This window comes from Sceloporus occidentalis, unplaced genomic scaffold (assembly GCF_023333645.1).
Source record: "Sceloporus occidentalis isolate IW3139 unplaced genomic scaffold, rSceOcc1.0.p SCAF_6, whole genome shotgun sequence".
Classification (NCBI taxonomy): domain Eukaryota; kingdom Metazoa; phylum Chordata; class Lepidosauria; order Squamata; family Phrynosomatidae; genus Sceloporus; species Sceloporus occidentalis.
Window position 1 is genome coordinate 84,426,532 of NW_028316986.1, and position 18,668 is coordinate 84,445,199.

The 18,668-nt window shown below is 40.2% G+C and overlaps 1 protein-coding gene across 2 annotated transcripts in view; it reads right to left on the reverse strand.

Moving 5' to 3' along the window:
* GRM1 (glutamate metabotropic receptor 1) overlaps positions 1-18,668 on the reverse strand; it is a 266,340-nt gene that overhangs the window by 169,558 nt on the left and 78,114 nt on the right. For both annotated transcript variants that reach the window (XM_089530235.1, XM_089530236.1), the window contains exon 3: positions 16,232-16,481. In XM_089530235.1, the coding sequence (XP_089386361.1) occupies positions 16,232-16,481 (250 nt within the window). The remainder of the gene's footprint in view (positions 1-16,231; positions 16,482-18,668) is intronic.

Consider the following 18,668-nt stretch of genomic DNA (forward strand, 5'->3'; position numbering starts at 1 on the left):
CACAGGATGGAACTATGGCAGTTTAAAGTGAATCATACATAGTGCCATAACTGTTTAGTGTGAAAAGGACCCAGAACTTGGAGATGGTAACAACTTTCGAGTTGAGGGAAGGAGCACAGAGACAGTAGATTCACGGGATGGAGGAATAAAGAAGCCTCAAATACGGAACTTCCTATGATGCTTTTTGAGCAAATGTAAAAGTGCATGTTAGCTTTATGTTTGAATATTTATACACAAGGTATTTTTTTAAAAAAACAAAAAACCTAGTTTGACATCCCCTCCCCCCCTCCCCTCTGTAGCATTGTCTTGGGACCCTTGCTGTACTTGGAGAAAGTGGCACTATGTTCACAACAAACATTTTCTTCATCTTTTCCTTTTCTGTCTATTTTCCAGAGCTTTGAATTATTAGTTATTGATTTTTTGGACAACCAGCCCCCATGGGCAGTTGCAATGCTATGGCAGAGAAATTTGGAGAGTTGTAGTCCCCTGCCCCACAAAAAATAATATTTCCAAGCTGTGGTATCTTCTTCCTCCTAAAGCATTATGTGTTTGCTTTGCTTTGCTTTGTTTTGTTTAAAAAAAAAAACTCCAGTTGTTTCAGACCCTTGTGTTAGGTGCAGTGACTGCTTGGATCCACAAAGTGTTTCAGATAATTTTGTGATTTGTTGTTGTTGCGTGCCTTCAGGTTGTTTCTGATTTATGGTGACCCTATCATAGGTTTTTCTGGACAAGATTTGTTCAGAAGGGGTTTGCCTTTTTCTTTATCACTCTCTGAGGCCAAGAGAGTGTGACTTGCCCAAGGTCACCCAATGGGTTCCAATGGTTGAGTGGGGAATCGAATTCTGGTCTCCACTCATAACCCAACACTCAAACCACTACAAACATTCTGGCTGGTGTATAATACAGAAGTACTATAATGTGAACTGAAAGGAATGAGAGGACCTGTCTCAAATACTGGAATTCACGGCATTTGTTCATGAGATATTGCAGTTGAAGGTGGCAAGCTTCTTGTGACTTCAGTTTGAACCCTCAGAGCAAATTTTGAACTCATTTTATATTCACTGCAATTGTACTGTTAAGCAGTATTCATTTTGTATTCATTCAGCTTAACACATTTATTTTTATATTATAGGTGTCCCAACTTGAATTAACTTTAGTACTGGATACTAAACAGAACAGGAGAACAGGATAGGACAGGCTTTAGTATCTTTCTAGGTTTCTGTCTTTGATAGAACTCACAGAAAGGGAGAAGCACAAAAGAGACAGCCATTGTTTCCAGAGGTCACTGACTTCTTCTCTCTTCACCAGTCTCCACATGATCCACCACAGATATACAGATGTTTCTTTATGGTGGGGAAGGCCTGGCACAGATGTTTCTTTATGGTGTGGAAGCCAGTAAAGAATTAAAACTGGACTAGGAAATGAAACCTGAACTGCTGCCTCCTTTCCCCCTCTGAAGAAACTTGTCAAGAAAACCCCTTAGGGCCGTGATGGCGAACCTATGGCACACATGCCACGGGTGGCATGCGACGCCATTTCACCAGGCATGAGGCGAGGGAGAAGGTGGAACGGGCACATGCATGCCCATTCCGCCTCCTCCCTGCCATTTTTGGGCCAGAAAATGGCTCCTGGGAAAAGAAGACAGAGGTGCGCAGGCCTGGCTCCTCCTCCCAGCCCTCTCCCCTCCCGGCTTCCCTTTCCTCCACACAAAAGGGCTCCATGGAGCCCTTTCACATGGAGGAAAGGGCCGAAGAGAAGGGGGCTGGGATGTGTGCCCAGCCTCCTTCTCCTCAGATTCCCTTTCCCCTGCTCGCCCTCTCAGACCCACGGCTGCGCTGCCATGGGTTTGGGAAGGTGAGGAGGGAAGGAGAAGGGGCCCCGTGCTGGCTTCTCCTCCCCCCGCTCGCCCTCCCAGTCCCACGGCTGCACTGCCATGGGTTTGGGAAGGCAAGGAGGGAAGAAGGGGGGCCGTGCCAGCTTCTCCTTCCCCCACTCGTCCTATCAGACCCACGGCTGCGCTGCCATGAGTTTGGGAAGGCGAGGAGGAAAGGAGATGGGGCCCCATGCCGGCTTCTCGTTCCCCCCGCACGCCTTCCCAGACCCACAGCTGCACTCCCATGGGTTTGGGAAGGCAAGGAGGGAAGGAGAAGGGGACCCGTGCCAGCTTGCTTATCTTGAGCTTGAATAGCAGAGCTGCTGTATTTGTGGAGAATTTAAAGTGCTAGTTATGACCTTCAAAGGCCTATGTGACTTGGGACCAAATCATCCAAAAGATTATAGCTCCCGATGTGAGCCTGGTTGAACTTTAAGATCCTTGGAGGAGTGTTTTGTTTTGATTCCACCACATTCACCAGCAAGTTTGGTGAGGACATGGAAGAGAACCTTCTCGGTGACTGCTCCCAGACTTTGGAACTCCCATGTGAGACTAGGTTGACCCACTCTCTACTCTTTTCACCAGCAGGCAAACCTTTTCATTTAGGTAGACCTTTGAGTTTTAAAATCATGTGGCAGAAAAGTATTTTAATGGGGTGTGCTGTACCTAAATTCTCTAAAGGCAGTTAAGCTGGGTCAGCTTGGACGAGATACTGCCATTGAATACCAGGTGCTGTAGGTTCGATTTCACAAGAAGAAACTGGCAAAACTATTTCTGAGTATTCCTTGCCTAAGAAAATCCTATGAACTTTATGAGATTGCCATAAGTCAACAAGTGACTTGAAGGCAGGTGTACACACATGCAGCCACACACAGCCTTTACCTTTATTTTATTATGTTTTAAATGTTTGCTTTTAACTGTTTAGCTTTGTGATTTTAATAGAATTATTCATTTAATTTCCCCCCCACTGACTTTAGGTTTACTTTGTTTTAACTTGTTTCAAGCTGTCTGTGTCCCATATGAGAAGAAAGGCATGATATGAAGTAATTAAAATAAAATAAAAATAACTCACAGTGTATTTATGAAACAATTTCAGAAGCTGGTTGTATTATGAGAGCACAAATTTGCCTATAAAAGGCGCGTTCCAGACGCACAAAAAGTACATACTAGGTACGTACTAGGGTTAGGAAAGGGTATCTTTTCCGGATGCCCTAATCCTATTACATACCTAGTAATTACAAAATGGCATCCCCCATTCTACATGGGCACTGCCATTGGGACATCACGACCACACCGTCTCCAAACGGAGCAGCGCGAAACGGAGCTCCTTCCTGGTTTTGTGGCGGTGGCGCAGCCTTTACACGGCTGCGCCAGCATCACAAAAGAGAAAGGGGCCGAGTGGCCCCTTTCTCTTCTCCCCACCGCTGTTGGGTGTCCTTGGGGTATGAAGCCCCAAGGACACCCCTTTCCAGGCCGTGGGGAAGCGGCCTTTTGCTGCTTCCCCACGGCTTGGAAAGTGGCGGATTGGGGCCTCAGAGGCTGCCGCTGTGGCAGCTGAGGCCCTGATCCAGCGGGGAAAGGGGCGGAAACAGGCCGCTGCAAAAGGGCAGTCTGTAAACCGCCAGTCTTAAGGCTCCTGCACCCCATTGAGACAGTTGTCTTTCAGGGCATAATTAGTGCTCGTTTTCTCCTTAAAAACAGGAGGCCGGTTCACAACAGGGGCTTCTTCCATGCTTTTTCATTGGCCTACAGAATGGTAGATGTACCAGAGTAGAAAAGGCAATTCTAATGACCTAGACATTAGGGAACAATAATATTCCCTACAATTAATGTTTTCCGTACCACAGTGGAGTTTCTTCAGAAGTATATATCTCAGAAATCAGATTTGCAAATTAAGCACATCTCTACCTTCCAATGACCAACCACAAAACATGCTAAATGTAAGGCACACACTGGAGAAAGGTATCACATGCTCTCACAAATGCATGTTCTTCACACCTGTTTTAAAAATGTTCTTAATGTATTACCTAGTTTGACCCTGTGTGTTCCACAAATATAAAATCCCTATTCAAACTGGCCTATGAAGCTAACCACAGCAATTCAGTCAACAATTGTGTGCTGCTAGGTGCTTTATATCATTCAGTGTTCATTTTAGGAGTCAGAGTAAAATAAAAACAAGGAGATTTATCATGGCTTTGGTAGATTCAAGAGATAATGGTGGGTTACACATGGGTTGGTGAGTCACAAACTAAAAAGGTCAACTAAAGTTGCAATATTTTCAGCAAATGGTTCGCATGGGACACTACTGTCACAGAGAAAATGTGTATGAACTTATGAAAAGTATCATATTTTGTATGTTGGTGAAAGGTTTAGGTAGATGGGGCCGCATCACAAAAGCCTGTTCAGGCATTATTCAACATTTTCAGAATGGGAACAGGTGAATGTTTAAATCTACCCTTTCTATAATCACTTTCCTTACAGGGAAAGCAATGCTTCTAAAGAAGCAAGATTCTTGTTCACATGGAAGCTTTCACATAAGCAAGATACTTGACTTTTCTTAGTTCTTGCTCAGGTAGAGAGCATTCACACAAAAGGAGCTTCAGATGTATTGCGGAGGATACTGTGGCTAGGTCCTACATCTAATCCTGTTTTGAAGAAAGCATGGTTTCTAACATCTGAGCACAGTATCCTCTGCAATACATCTGAAGCTCCATTTGTGTGAATGCTCTCCACACACACAGTTATTGAGGTCATAAAGATTTTTGGCTGCTTTTTAATATGATGAGGGTTTCACACTGACAAATGTCCTTGCAATATATTCTCAGGTCTTTCAGCATTCATTTAATATACTAACTGTTGCCTGCAGTCAGCCACCTACTAATATGATAAATTTACACAGAATCATACTCATTCTAATATTTCTATAGTTTTTATTAAGGATGATGATAAACCTCTGCTGAAATCCCACATGAAACCATCATCTCTTTGTTTCATTTTGTCAAAATACAGTGGAGCAATCTCACATTAGACTGGAATATTGTCACATAAAGGAGATTAAGAGGTTTATAGCCAGTTATGTGAACAGGAAACCATTTTCTTCATTAATGCTTTACTAATGATTTTCTGCATCTAAAGCAAAGGATGGAACCCTGAAACATAGTGAAGCTCATACTCTTTTGAGTAACAGTACAAGGTACTGTACAGCTCTTTGTCCTCTATGTTGTTGTTTTTGTTGTTTTAAGAAGTGTAGCTAAACTGGCTCCTTTACATGCATAATAATATCAACATAGTCTGATATCCAGTATTAAATAATATCATGTTATGTTAGGAAAGCTTACAATTTGTTAAAACCAATGAGACTCATTTGCAATTATTCCCGTATTTGAGGCTTTCTTGTCATCTTCTGTTACTGCTGTATTGTGGGCTGCAGATGCAATACAACAAGGGTGACTTGTGATCTTCCAGATCTTCAGACTACAGCTCAATTTTTATCATGCCAGCTAAGGATTAAGATAGATGTGGCCCAACAATACCTGCAAGTTCACAATAAAGTATTCATAGCCCCCAGAACTATTTTTAAGGTGGTAAATTCTACATTGGCAGACAGGTTGCTATTCATTTTGCCATAAACATGAAGACTCTTACAAACACAATGTGCATTTAGAAGAACTCCCGCCATGTGTTCAGAGTAGATTACTCTCAAGTAAGTGCACATAGTATAAATTGCAGGCAGCTTTATTATTCCTGAGAGAGCTCAATCACAATCACTGTTTTAATGTATTTTAGTGCTTGATCATTTATAACATTTCGGATTGTTAATTCCTGATAAGACTCAAGCCCCTAGGAGTCTTGGTGATCCAGTTTCCCAGATCAGTGGAGGGAGGGGTGGGCTGGGGTGGGCTGAGCTACACACCCTAGTACTGGTGGAAGGACTTGAGTCCTTTCATTCCAGGGTCCATGAAAGAATGTAGAATCCTCAGACGTGGAGCATTCCCAGTGGAGAACAGAACAGATGCCACTGCACAAAGATAGCTATGGGTCAAGCCAAATGTAATGCTCAGCTGGGACTAAACTGCAAATATTACAATCGCCCCTCCTTTTTCATGGGACCCCCCCCCTCACAAAAATGAAAAAACATGCTATTCATGCTCTGTTGGCTTGAATGGAGGTGCACTCCTGCAGGGGTGTGCAGGCGTGCGCCATGGGCATGCATCGCATTTTAACTCCCTCCATTCGCCCCCCCCCCCATGGCTAATTGAGGGTCAAATTTCCCCACCCCAGGGAAATCCATTATTCTGGATGTCATTGTATTTTTCTTGAAATCAACAATCCCTCCACCTCCAATTCACAATTTTCACAATTTCAGATAGTGAGCACTACTGTAACAAATTATTTCCAAGCATTAAGAGGCAACTGGGGGGGGGGGGACCCTCTACCAACCTAAACCCACTCTCTGCCACAGAGAATGTACTAACCAAAATGTCACTTGGTCCTGTTACAGACTGCCAAAATCCGGAGATTGCGCCAAAGCCACACTCCATTCCTAAGCACTGGACTGCAGCTTTGGTGCAGCTTCTGGATTCTTAGGATGCATGCATCATTTAAACAGCATACCTCCAAAGAGACCCAAAGCAGCTTTATTTTGGCAGTCTGTAACAGGCCTTGGCTACCTTTTCATCTATAATTCCCAGAATTCCTCTGCCAGCATAGCTACAATATTTTCCCTCACAAGTCTGTAGGGCAGGGAAATGAAATTCCAGATCCAGCCCAGTGGCAGTAGTCCCAAATTCACATCAACTAGATTTTTCCCCATTTGCTTGTCTCTTCAGTTTTTGCTCCAGAGCCAGCACTGAACTGCCAGCTAAGTATGGCAATGTTTCATATTTTTATTCATTCAAGCCATTTGACCTTTGAGAGGTTGTTGTACAATGTCTAGTGCCTGCTGGGGATTACCAGAAGGTTGTATGCCCTCTCTTTCACTCGCTTCTTCTTAACCCAACATGCTTTTCTATCACATACTCCAGCCATAGCATTTTAGGATTCAAAAAGTGTTATCTCGGAAAGAAATGGAACTCTAAACACTGAGAATATCACTATCATGAGCTTTTGATCTTCACCTTCTAGTCCAGAGATGGCAACTCCCCTCAAGGTGCCCTCTCAGCTGCATCCCCTTATAGCAAGCCAATATTCTTCCCCAGGGGTGCTTATAGGGTGGGCATGGATATTTAAGTACTGGGACTTTCTGTATGGTTTTGTGGGGGAATTATCCCTAAATCACACAATTTTTTTTTTAAAAAATAGGCACTTTGCCTATTTTTGGCAGCAGCCATATATGTGGGGTCCAAGATCCTAACCCTAAATGCAGTCCCCTGGTGTAATTTACCAACCTCTCTTCTAGACCTACATTTCCCAGTCCTATGCCCCCTTAGGTATGTCCAACTACTGCTCCCATAGTTCCACAGTCATCTGAACTGATCCTTAATCCTCAAACAGTTGGGAAAGGCTATGAACTACATTTTTCAGCATGAGTTACAAGAGATTAGCTATTTAAGCTCTAGAACAGGGTGGTCCTCATACAGCACTTTTGAATCCCCATTGATCCCACTCAAAAGTCCCTGGCATCCCTACTCACCGCCAATATTATTGTACACTACCCATGAAGTCTTATTTTCTACTGTGCACTGATTCCTTTACAGCACTTTGGGATATTTGAGAGAGTAATGTGGAGAAATATCAGTTTTCTCAGGTGGTGGGAAGAAATTTGTAGCAACTGTTCATCCTTGCATATGAGGCAAAATGACTGATGATTAACATTGCCATTAGAGTGGGCCCTTGGTATCCGCTGAGGTTTGGTTCCAGGAACCCCTGTGGATACCCAAATCTGTGGATGTTCAAGTTTCATTAAATACAATGGCATAGTAAATTGGTGTCCCTTATATAAAATGGCAAAATCAAGGTATTATGGACATGGAGGGCTGACTGTATAGTTTTGGTTTCTGTCCTGTCTTGAAGCCAGTCAGGGCAAAGTACTATGCAAAGTCTGTTAGAGATGAGACAGAGCCAGTCATGTACAGAAGCTTACCAACCAATTTTTAGGGTTCAGGTAGTCCAAGTCAGCAGGCTACAGCAAGAAAGCCAAGGCATCAGTCTAAGGGACTATCCAATAGAGTAGTCAGTTTGTGATGGATGGTCCAGGGCCCTCTGGAAACATGAGCCAGGAATCAAGAGATGAGAGTGTTCTTTCCTCCTGAATGGTCAGTTGGCAGCAACTACCTCCTGAGGGAGTTGCTGGATTAAATGCTATTTATGGCCTTACAGCCTCTTGCAGCTGTTGCCTGATTAATGAGCAATTCCTATACAAATATGCCAAGCACCTCAAACCCTTCCTCTCTTATATATGTTCCATTACTGTAGGTATTATTGGTCCATGTCTGTGTTGTGGCAATTGGGGAGTGTCACTGTCTGTCTCAAATACTAGCATGTCCCCCTGTCCTGTTTTTCTGTCTGTGGCAGTCTGAACCTGGGTCCTGAGAACAAAGCCTGCCAGTTACAATCACCCTTTTAATGGAGGTGTGGGTCAGGTGCTGCAGACTGTTGCATTTTCAAATGATTTTATACTTTTTAAAAAAATCAGTGGTGCTTTAAGGTGATGATTTATTGATCTGTATTTTAATATTATTAGTATCAGCTCATTAGTATTAGCTTGTCTTCTTTCCACCTTTTGTAAACAATCTTGGGTCCCAAGCATATTAAATAAATAAATATGTAGGAGAGAAATATTTTTAAAATCTTCATTGCTCTGGAAGAGGCAGCTGTCTCTGCACATTTCCTATCCAGTTGGTTTATTTGAGAAATAAAAAAAGCAACTCTTTCCTGTGGGACTTATTATTCCTGCAAATTTCATCCAGTTCTAACCAAGATAAGAACATTATAGAGATATCTGTAGATTTCCAATAGTACCCAAGGGGAGGCATGAAAGGTTTGGACTTTTGAGCTGAGATCCCAATTCTGATCTGAGTCAAAAGAGGAAGCCTCAGAGTCCAAGCCAAATTGGATTTTTTTTTTCTGAAACACCAATTTAGGATCAAAATTGAATTTTGCAGACCTATATAGAGCTTTTCTTTGAAGCTTTATGTCTTTTCATAATGTTAAAAGTAAGACCATAACTCTGAATTAAGGAGGTAAACTTAGCATTTTAATGCAACATAGCATACCAAATGTATAACAAATAATAAAGTTACGGGGTCCTGGGAACACACAGTACACTAACTTTGATAAATACAGGGTGACAGTATGCATAGCTATTATAGTAAGTGTTAAAAAGAAGCATTGGTTTGGGGCTTGCTTAATTCATTGGAGCAATAACTTCCATGAGGACTGAGAGATATAAAGGAATAATACCCCATTATTTCAAGCTATTTTAGATGGAATAGTGCCTTGTCTATACTATATTACCTTCTTCTGCACCCTTTGTGCTCACAATAGGTAGGACCGGAGGAAACGTGGAGGGTAATTGTCCTTAAGACTTTCAAATATCAAATACAGGTATTATAAAAATGACTTGAAAGAAGAAAATAGAAATTTCTTCTCCTTTGATTTTGTTCTTCAGTTGTTTTGGTACATTTCAGTATCAAATGGTGTCTGTACCAGCTGAGACAAAAATGCTTGGAGCATTCTGTCATCAGCTGCCTCTTTTTTGACAGTTCAGTCCACAACACTTCAGTACAGTATAATGGATCCCCATCCAGGACCTTAAGAGGAGCATGAAACAGTGACAGAATCAATCCCTCAGGCACCCAGAGAAGGAGGTGCAGCTACCCATCACTGGAATTTAAACTCATAGCAAGACATGAGTGGAAGCAATTTCATAAGTATTACTGTCTCTGACTGAGGCAGGTGTTAGAGTCAGCAGTCTTTTCCTGCCTATATTCTATAATTGTTCATTTAAATTATGGTGACTTCCTGATTGCTTGTTTTACCACACCCATTCTCTTCTGGCAACACTCTAAACTGTAGCCATTTATTGTCTTCCCTCCGTTTCCTCATTTTATTATGAGAAAGTAATGAAAATAAAGCTGCTTTTATATGTTTTACAAAGGGGCCGTTCAGACTACAAAAAACACTGGTTTTCAAACCGATTCTTGCACGTGAAGTTCATATTCACCCCGAATCCCCCACAAGCGAATCAGAGGCTTGCACACCCGTTCCGTGGCACATGCCCCTTAGAGTGGGTTAAAAGAAATCGGCGCAAATATCGTTTCTTTTGAGAAACCCCGCTTCTGTGGAATATGAACTTGCGCCCGATCATGACCGGGGCAAACTGAGGGAGGGATTTAGGTCAGAGGGTGGGCAAAGGGCAGGGCATTCCCTCCCATCATCAGAAGGGAGGGAGGAGGATGAGGAGGAGGAGGAAAGAGCTGAATCTGGATGCAAAGGGGTGACTTTTGGGCTTCAGAGGTCGGGGTGGAGAAAGTGATGAAGGAGGAGGAGGAAGAGGAGGAGGAGGATGAAGAAACTGGGAGAAAGAGTCAATGGGCATCCCCGAGGAAGGAGAGATGCATAGATATATAGATAGATCACGAGCAGGAGCAAGGGTCAATTCAGGGCAAGTCAGGGCACTACAGCAAGGGATGCCTCTGCTATCTGGGAGAGACCTTTTTCCTTTGGATTTTATTTTTTTATTATTATTTTTGGCACAAAATGTGCATGTTTGTAGGTAAAGATATATAGATATAAATAGATATATAGATAGATCGTGAGCAGGAGCAAGGGTCAATTCAGGGCAAGTCAGGGCGCTACAGCAAGGAAAGCCTCTGCCATCCAGCAGAGACCTTTTTCCTTTGGATTTTATTTTTTTTTATATGCGCGCATATGCGCATATACGCATATTCTTTCCTTTGGAATGACTGCTGCAATGAGAATGAATTAGAATTCGAATGTACTGTTGCAACTTGGCAAATTGATACAGCTGTTGCTACTGTCTTCAGGGGTAGCCTATTTTTTCCTTTGGAATGAGTGCTCCAAAGCGAATGAATGTTAGAATGCAAATGTAATGCTTCTGTTTCCAATTAGGCAAATTGGTAAATTGATACAGCTTTTGTACTGTCTCTAAGGAATTCAGGGGTAGCCTAGGGAAAGTTTAAAAAAAGCATCCTTTTCTGGCATTCCGAGGTGAGGAATTAATTTTATTGTTGTTGTTGTTGTTGTTGTTATTGTTATTGTTATTATTATTACCTGTGTATGAGGCATTCTGGAGTGCCAAGGGAGTGGGATACAGGCTACAGAGATGGCACTAGCTTTCATTTTGGGGTTGAAAATGGGGCCAAGGGCAGATAATAATCTACAACACTAACCCAAATGCCCACAACACACACACCCCCCAGAGGTTTTTTAATTTGACAAGTGGTGCCTGGTCCTTTAAAAAAAAAGGAGGGGTGGAAAGCACACTTCTGATGCCCCTATCAGTGCTGGAAACGTCACCTATGACCATCGCGGAACTAACTTTGATTGACAGCCAGGCACCTTCACCTTAAACCCGAATTCTCCAAGAGGGCATTCGTGTTAAAATGCCCCTGATTGGTAGTCAGCACTTGCTTCTGGAGAGATTTGGGAGGGAGCCCCCCGAATTTGACCAGTTCCTTCCGGAGCAATACCGCCAGTGTGAATGAGCCCTTTAAGATTACTAAGGGATGAAACAAATGGCCCCTTTGTGCCGGCTTGGGGGCAGTGTCAGAGTGCGGCTGCATGCTCTGATGCCATCCCCAAGTCAGTATCACTCCGGTCACTCTACCACATGTTGGGTAGCTTTGCAGTGCTCCAGTGGTGTGGCATTCATATGCCACATACTGCAGGAGCACCACAAAGCCACAGTAGCTGTGGAAAAGATGACTTTTTGCCAGCTCAAAAGGTAACGGCATTTTGCCACTTCTTCTTGCACTGACAAAAAGCTGGATTGGAACCACAGTGTATGGTTTCCAGCTTTCTCTGAGGTGGCTTGAAGCCACCCCTTCAGGGCCATCTGTTTTGACCCTAAGCTTATTTCTTTTCTGTACTAGACTTGGTGGGTAGCTGGTTGTGGGATTGGTTGTTGTTCAGCTTCTGCTTGCCAGTTTCTCTGCTTGAGAGATTCATTCCTATCTCTCACATTTCCCAACAACAGGCTGTTGAATGGATTCCAGTTTTTAATTGATGTCAGCATAACTGTTTTACCTGTATCTCTCACCATAAGAATTCATCTCCAAAATTATATCCATGGTGCCTCTGTTTCATGTTTAGCCTGAGGCAAGACTAGCAGGAGCCATGGATGTATGTGACTGAAAACCCTTCTTAATATTAACTTAGCCAGAAAGGAGAAATGCAGAAAGGGTTTTATTTCTATTGAAAGGCAGAAGAAGCCTAAGATATAAAATATTTATGTTACATATTTGAGGCTGCCTTCACTATCTACTACACTTTTTGTTATCAAATATATAAGAAATATATAACAAATAAAACGTTGAGTGGTCTCTTACAAAACATAGTGCACTCACATTGGTAAATATTTTAAAAGTTGACTATTTGATTCAAATGAAATACTCCCAAGTATTTGAGATAATTCAGATGGTTCTCAAATACACAGTGAAAATAATTTTGCCTGATGTATGGCTGTAGAAGACGAAGAGCTCTCAGAAAAAGGAAAAAAAGACATGGCAAGCCTAATTCTGCAGTAATGTGGCTGACTAGTTAGGGTTTCAGATACAGAGATGAAAAGTTAAGAATTACACACTCAAATTCTTGGCCCTCAATGAATGAATCTGTTGGTTTTGGTTTTTCCTCCACACTTAAATCTGAAATTCTTTACAAACCACATATGAAGAAACCTGTGGGTTTTGGCAAATTCTTATTTTAAAAAAGCAACTAAACAGAAATTATTCTCCATCCCTGCATGGGTCTACATGGTATGCTCCATATTACTGTTTATACTCATGTATAAGTTTAGAAATTTTAGTCAAAACATTGACTCCAGAAACCTGAGTCGACTTATTGATGGGTCAATGTAAATATTGTACTGTACTTTAATTGTTATTTAAAAAGGGAATTATCCCCTAGTGGAAGGCAAAAGCGTCGTCTGTTCTGGAAGCACTCACACCCCCTTTATATTCCCTTATCCATGAAGCCTTTAATATGAGCACAAACAGTTATGCCTGCTGGAATTTTGTAGGTTTTCTGGCACTGTTTTCCTTTGTTTCATCCTTTGCATCCTTTGTTACATACTCCTAAGTTTTATTCTCAACTTATCCAGAAAGCATATCAAAATTCATAATTTGGGCCCCAAAAACCTGCCCTTGACTTATACATGAGGTCAACTTATAGTAGAGTATATATGGTAAGTCTAAAAATATTAGAAAATATTTGCCAGTTTAAAAGGGGGAGGGGGTTTCTTTTAAAATAAGAAGTGTTTCAGCAAAGGACTGGAAGATTTTAATTAATTTTTCTCAATAAATGTAATCAGGCTTAGTTGTGCAAATGTCACATAGATGGTCTTGGGTCCCATTTGTAGGGGCTGTGATTTCTTGGGAGCTGCAGTCAGCAAGACCAGTGACGAACATCTCAGAGTCTGGTAGGCCAACAAATAATCTGAGAACCTGACACTACAAACCATTGTTCTACAGAAGCTACTCTGGAATAAATGTTCTGATGAGTGTGATCTGTGGCAAGAAAGAAATCTTTGCTTCATGTTACAGACTTTTTCACTCTAGGAAAATGAAATCCTTAAACTCTTAGCCTAGCACTGCTACATAGCTGATCTTACCACCATTTCCTTTCTTTGGAAGAAATGCTATTTACTATCCAGAAGCCTTATGTACCAGAAGCCTGTTTATTTTTGTGTTTGAAAGTAAATCAGAGTGTGCAAACCTTGTTAGATGTTCTGCTTATCCCATCATACCACAATCCGTGTTATATTACCTTCCTGTCACCTACAGATTCTTCTCTTTCTCCAACATTACAGTAAATGTTAAATTCTGGAAAGTGTAAAAAATGGGGTGAATTGTTAATGTGCTTTCAGTTCCTGAGGTAAAATCTGTAACATAACACATAGCAAGCCTTTTGCTTGTGACAAAGCACCTTTTTTTAAGGAGCAGCTTTGTGGCTTATGTGACATCCATTTTATGGAACAGCCTCCTTAGTGATGCCTGCCAAGCCCTGCTATCCTATGCCTTTCATCAGGTGGTGAAAATCTGTCAATAAAGGTATTTTAAGTTTCCTATTCCCCTTTTATTATGCTTCACATTTGCAGATATTACTATGTTTGTTCCAGGTTTTTTACTTACATTTTAAATTGTTGTTTACAACAATAAGCAATTGAAGGAAATAACTGACACAATCAATCAATCAATGAACTATTCAATGTACATGCAAACCCCAGGATCCCATAGTATGGCAGCTAAAGTGAAATCATAGTACTGTAATTGTGTGATGTTTTTGTCTCTATTCTACACTGAAAAGCAGCCACAGGGGGACTCCATAGTTGATTGGAAGAGGTGCACAGTAGAGGAGGCGCTTGAACATCCCTTCCCTTTCCTTCATTTCCCTTCTTCCACAATATTTTGGTCTGAATGAAGGTGCTATGAGGCCTACAGGAAAGGAGAAAAGGCAAATTATCACCTCTCCAACCTGTATCCTCCTGGCCTCCCTGAACCACCATTATTATTATTATGGTATTCATATCCTGCTCTTCAGCCCTAAAGGCTGTCAGAGCGGTTTACAATTATTATTTTTAATAAATTAAATTAATTAAATTAAATTATTTTTAATTATTTTAATTAATGGTTAATTAATTAACTATGTGATTAGTAGCATGGGGAGATAAATTTAGATCTGGGAAACAGAGTAGAAAATGGAATTTCCAAGTGTCCCTTACTATAAGGGATGTCCCCTGTTTGAAGGATAGAAAGCTTTTCCTTCTATACAGACTGAACCAGATGTCAATACACACACACACACACACAGAGACACACACACACACAAAAACAAACAGCTTAATTTATATACCGCTTCATACTGAACTAATAGTGTCTAAGCGGTTTACAACTGTAAGCTAATTGCCCCCAACAAGCTGGGTACTCATTTTAGCAGCCTCGGAAGGACACAAGCCTGAGTCAAGCTTGAGCCCCCCCCCCCCACACACACACACTATATTTTGTGGTGTGTAATCCTCCATAAAGACAGAAATGTGTGCATCGGGTAATTTGTGAATGTGGAGAATATATCTGTTTCACAAAGAAATATATGGATAGGTTACCTGAAATCTGTACTTTCATTTGGCATTTAGGTAGAACACCACTTGTTAATAGCTACCCCTTGATTGTCAACCCTTCAATTTTGACCGTCCCTTATTGTTGCTTTGAAAACTGATGCTCTGACAAAACTGGGTTGCTATCAGATGGTCAGAAGAACTGATCTCCATCTCTCCTGCATAACGCGTATTTTGGCTTGAAGTAAAGGGGACATTTGTTGTTGTTGTGTGTCTTCAAATAATTTCTGATTTATGGGGTTTTCTTGGCAAGATTTGATCACAGAAGGTTTGAATTTGCCTTCCTCTGAGGCTGAGAGAGTATGGTTTGCCCAAAGCTACCCAGAGGCTGAGCAGCAATTTAAACCCTGGCCTCCAGAGTTGTACTCCAACACTCAAACTACTACTCTGGAGTGGCTCTCAGACAAGGGGATATCTTTAGGGAATATCTAATCAAACATGAGTTGCTGTGGGTGTCATAATCAAACATACTATTTTGGAGCCAAGGTAGATGTTACTTTTGCAAACATTTTCTTCCAAAAACCCAACTTCATCAAGACAGATAAAGGAAACATGACAAGGCATTAAAAATGAAATATTTGGACACATCTTGCATGTGGCAGTGAAACATGTAGAACAAAAATGGAATGAAGAACTAATATTTTGCATTACCAACATTTTCCAGGAAGCAATATGATGTTTTTCTTAAGTAAAACTGACATTACATTTGTTCAACCAGGGTGCTTGATTCCACCAAAAAACAAAACAAAAACCCACTTCTCCAACTACAGTACAACTTTTGGCATGATCGTAAAAAGTGGTGTCATTTGTACTATGTGCTAAGGAAGATTTATTGATTTCCATTGCTATCGTAGAAGAGAGGAAGAGTATAAACTTCCTAAACTAATAATGAGAACTATTTGCTTGTGTTGAGAAATGAGAAATGACGGTAATGATGGGTTTTCTTTTTCTTATTTACCAGTACTATTTCACCTTAATAAACCTGCATTTAGAATCAGTACCTACAGTGTTCTGGCTCAAGGCCCAAATTTCCTCTTCCTCCAAACATAACTGAAATGACTTACCTTCCAATCAGTACAAGTTCGCCAAGCACTCCCAAGCGCCTCATAGCCATAAGTATTCCTCTGACAGTCATGCCTTCACAGAAGCAAACCACCACTCTGGCCTTTGGCAATCTGTCCCGGAGCTTCTGCAGCAACTTCTCAAAGCTCTTTTCTCCTGCATTGCTGTAGATCTTGTCTGAATGAGCGATACAAAGACCTTCTTGAGCAGCCAATTCTTTGAATGCCTCCATGCCACTTTCTCCATAGTTTCCTACACAAAAGTGAAACAGAGTGTTATTGTTATTGTCATTATTTTCTAGTGTGGCATTAGCAGTATCTAAGAATCTTCACAATGTGAAAGGTAACTAAAAAGTGTACACTTAGCCAAAGAAAGGGGTGTCTGCCTCCATCATCTTTACCACCACCATTGATTCATGCGTATCCCACTTTCTGCCCAATAATTATTAAATCAAGTAGAGATTTAAAACCCTACAGAAACATCAGTATATGTGTGTGTGTGTGTGTGTTTTATTATTATTATTAAAATTCCACATATACATACACCACAAACAAACATAATACAGTATAAACCACAACAACCCAACCCAGAACATGACAGAGCCAACAAAAACAAATACATAAAAGAAAAAACTTCCTTTCCTTAACAGCGATTATTAATCGGTTCCAGATAAACTGGCTTAAATGACCTTTATGACTTCCCTTTTCCCCGTAATTAAACTTTATGTCATATCTTTGCATATTATAGTTACATCTTCTTTCTTTTGTCTTTCTTATACATTCTCATACCATGACTATAACCCTGGAATCTTCTTTCACCCTTTTATCTTGATTTTACATTTATAAATCATTAATTGTTGACTAACAAACAGATTTCATTCTTCAAAAGCAATTACTCCATTAGTTCCTTTCTCAACTTTTAAATAATTAATTACTGGTTGCCATTCTGATCTATATTCTCCCAAATCTTTATCTTTTAATAAACATGTCAACTTGTCTAATTCCATAATCTCATACAGTTTCAAAAGCCCTTCTTGAACTGTCAATTCCTCATTTCCTTTCCATTTCTTTGCAATGATAAATCTTGCGGCGATTATTAAATAAAATATGATTTTCCCATGTTTTGCTTCAAGGTCATCTTCCAGCATACCTAACAGAAATATTTTTGGTTCCATTTTCAATGTAATATTTAACATTCTTTCTAACTCTTTATGTATTCTTTTCCAAAATTTCTTAACCCGGGGACACTCCCACCACATATGAAACATGGTACCTACAGTTTTATTACAGTTCCAACATGTCCCTTTATTATTTTTGTAAATTTTTGATATCTTCTCTGGCGATAAATACCATCTAAATTGTATCTTGTAGTATTGTTCTCTTATTCCATAACTTAGAGTGTGCTTGATTCTTTTTTCCAATTTTTTTCCCATTCTTCCAATAATATAGGATTTCCAAAATCTCTTGCCCAATTTATCATATATAATTTGATAGGTTCCGATTCCATTTCAATATTTAACAATATTTTATAGAGTTTGGAGATGGTATGTTGGTTTTCTGAGATTAACACTTTTTCAAGCTCTGATTCTTCTTTTTCAATTCCATATAATTTACTGTCTGTTTTAAATCTCTCCTTTATTTGTCTGTAGAGGAACCAATTATTTTCGTAGCCTTCCTGTACCAATTCTTCCAATGATTTAATTTTCTCTTCTCCTTTCCCTTTCTTTAATACGTCTTTATATGTAAGCCATTTTTCTTGCTTTAATCTTTCTCTTGCGAAGAACGCTTCATTCGTTGATGTCCATTTAGGAATTCCCCTAATTAGTTTGTTTTTATATTTTAACCAAATCCTTAGTAAATTTTTACGGATACAATGATCATTAAATTGTTTATTTGCTTTAACTTTGTCATATATCATGTAAGCATGCCATCCAAATACTAAGTCAAATCCTTCCAATTGCAAATTTTTTTCCTCTTCCAGTCTTACCCATTGTTTCACCCAATCAAGACAGCATGCGTAGTAATAGATTTTTAAACTTGGCATATCAAGTCCCCCTTTATCTCTTGATTCTTGCAATGTTTTCATTTTGATTCTGGGTTTCTTCTGGTTCCATACAAATTGTGTTAAATCTTTCTCCCACGTTTTAAAAGGTATATCATTTTGGATTATTGGTAACAATTGAAATAAGTACATCATTTTAGGTAAAATGTTCATTTTTATAGTAGAGATCTTACCCAACCATGATAGATGCAATTTTGACCAATTCTTTAGCTCTTTCTTAATTTCTTGCCAGAGTTTTTCATAATTGTTTTTGAAAAGTTCTGAGTTTTTGGTGGTTAAATTTATTCCTAGGTATTTCACAATTTTTTTAATGTTTAGGCCCGATTTCTTTGTAAATTCTTCTTGTTGTTTTTTGTTCATATTCATTACTAAAACATT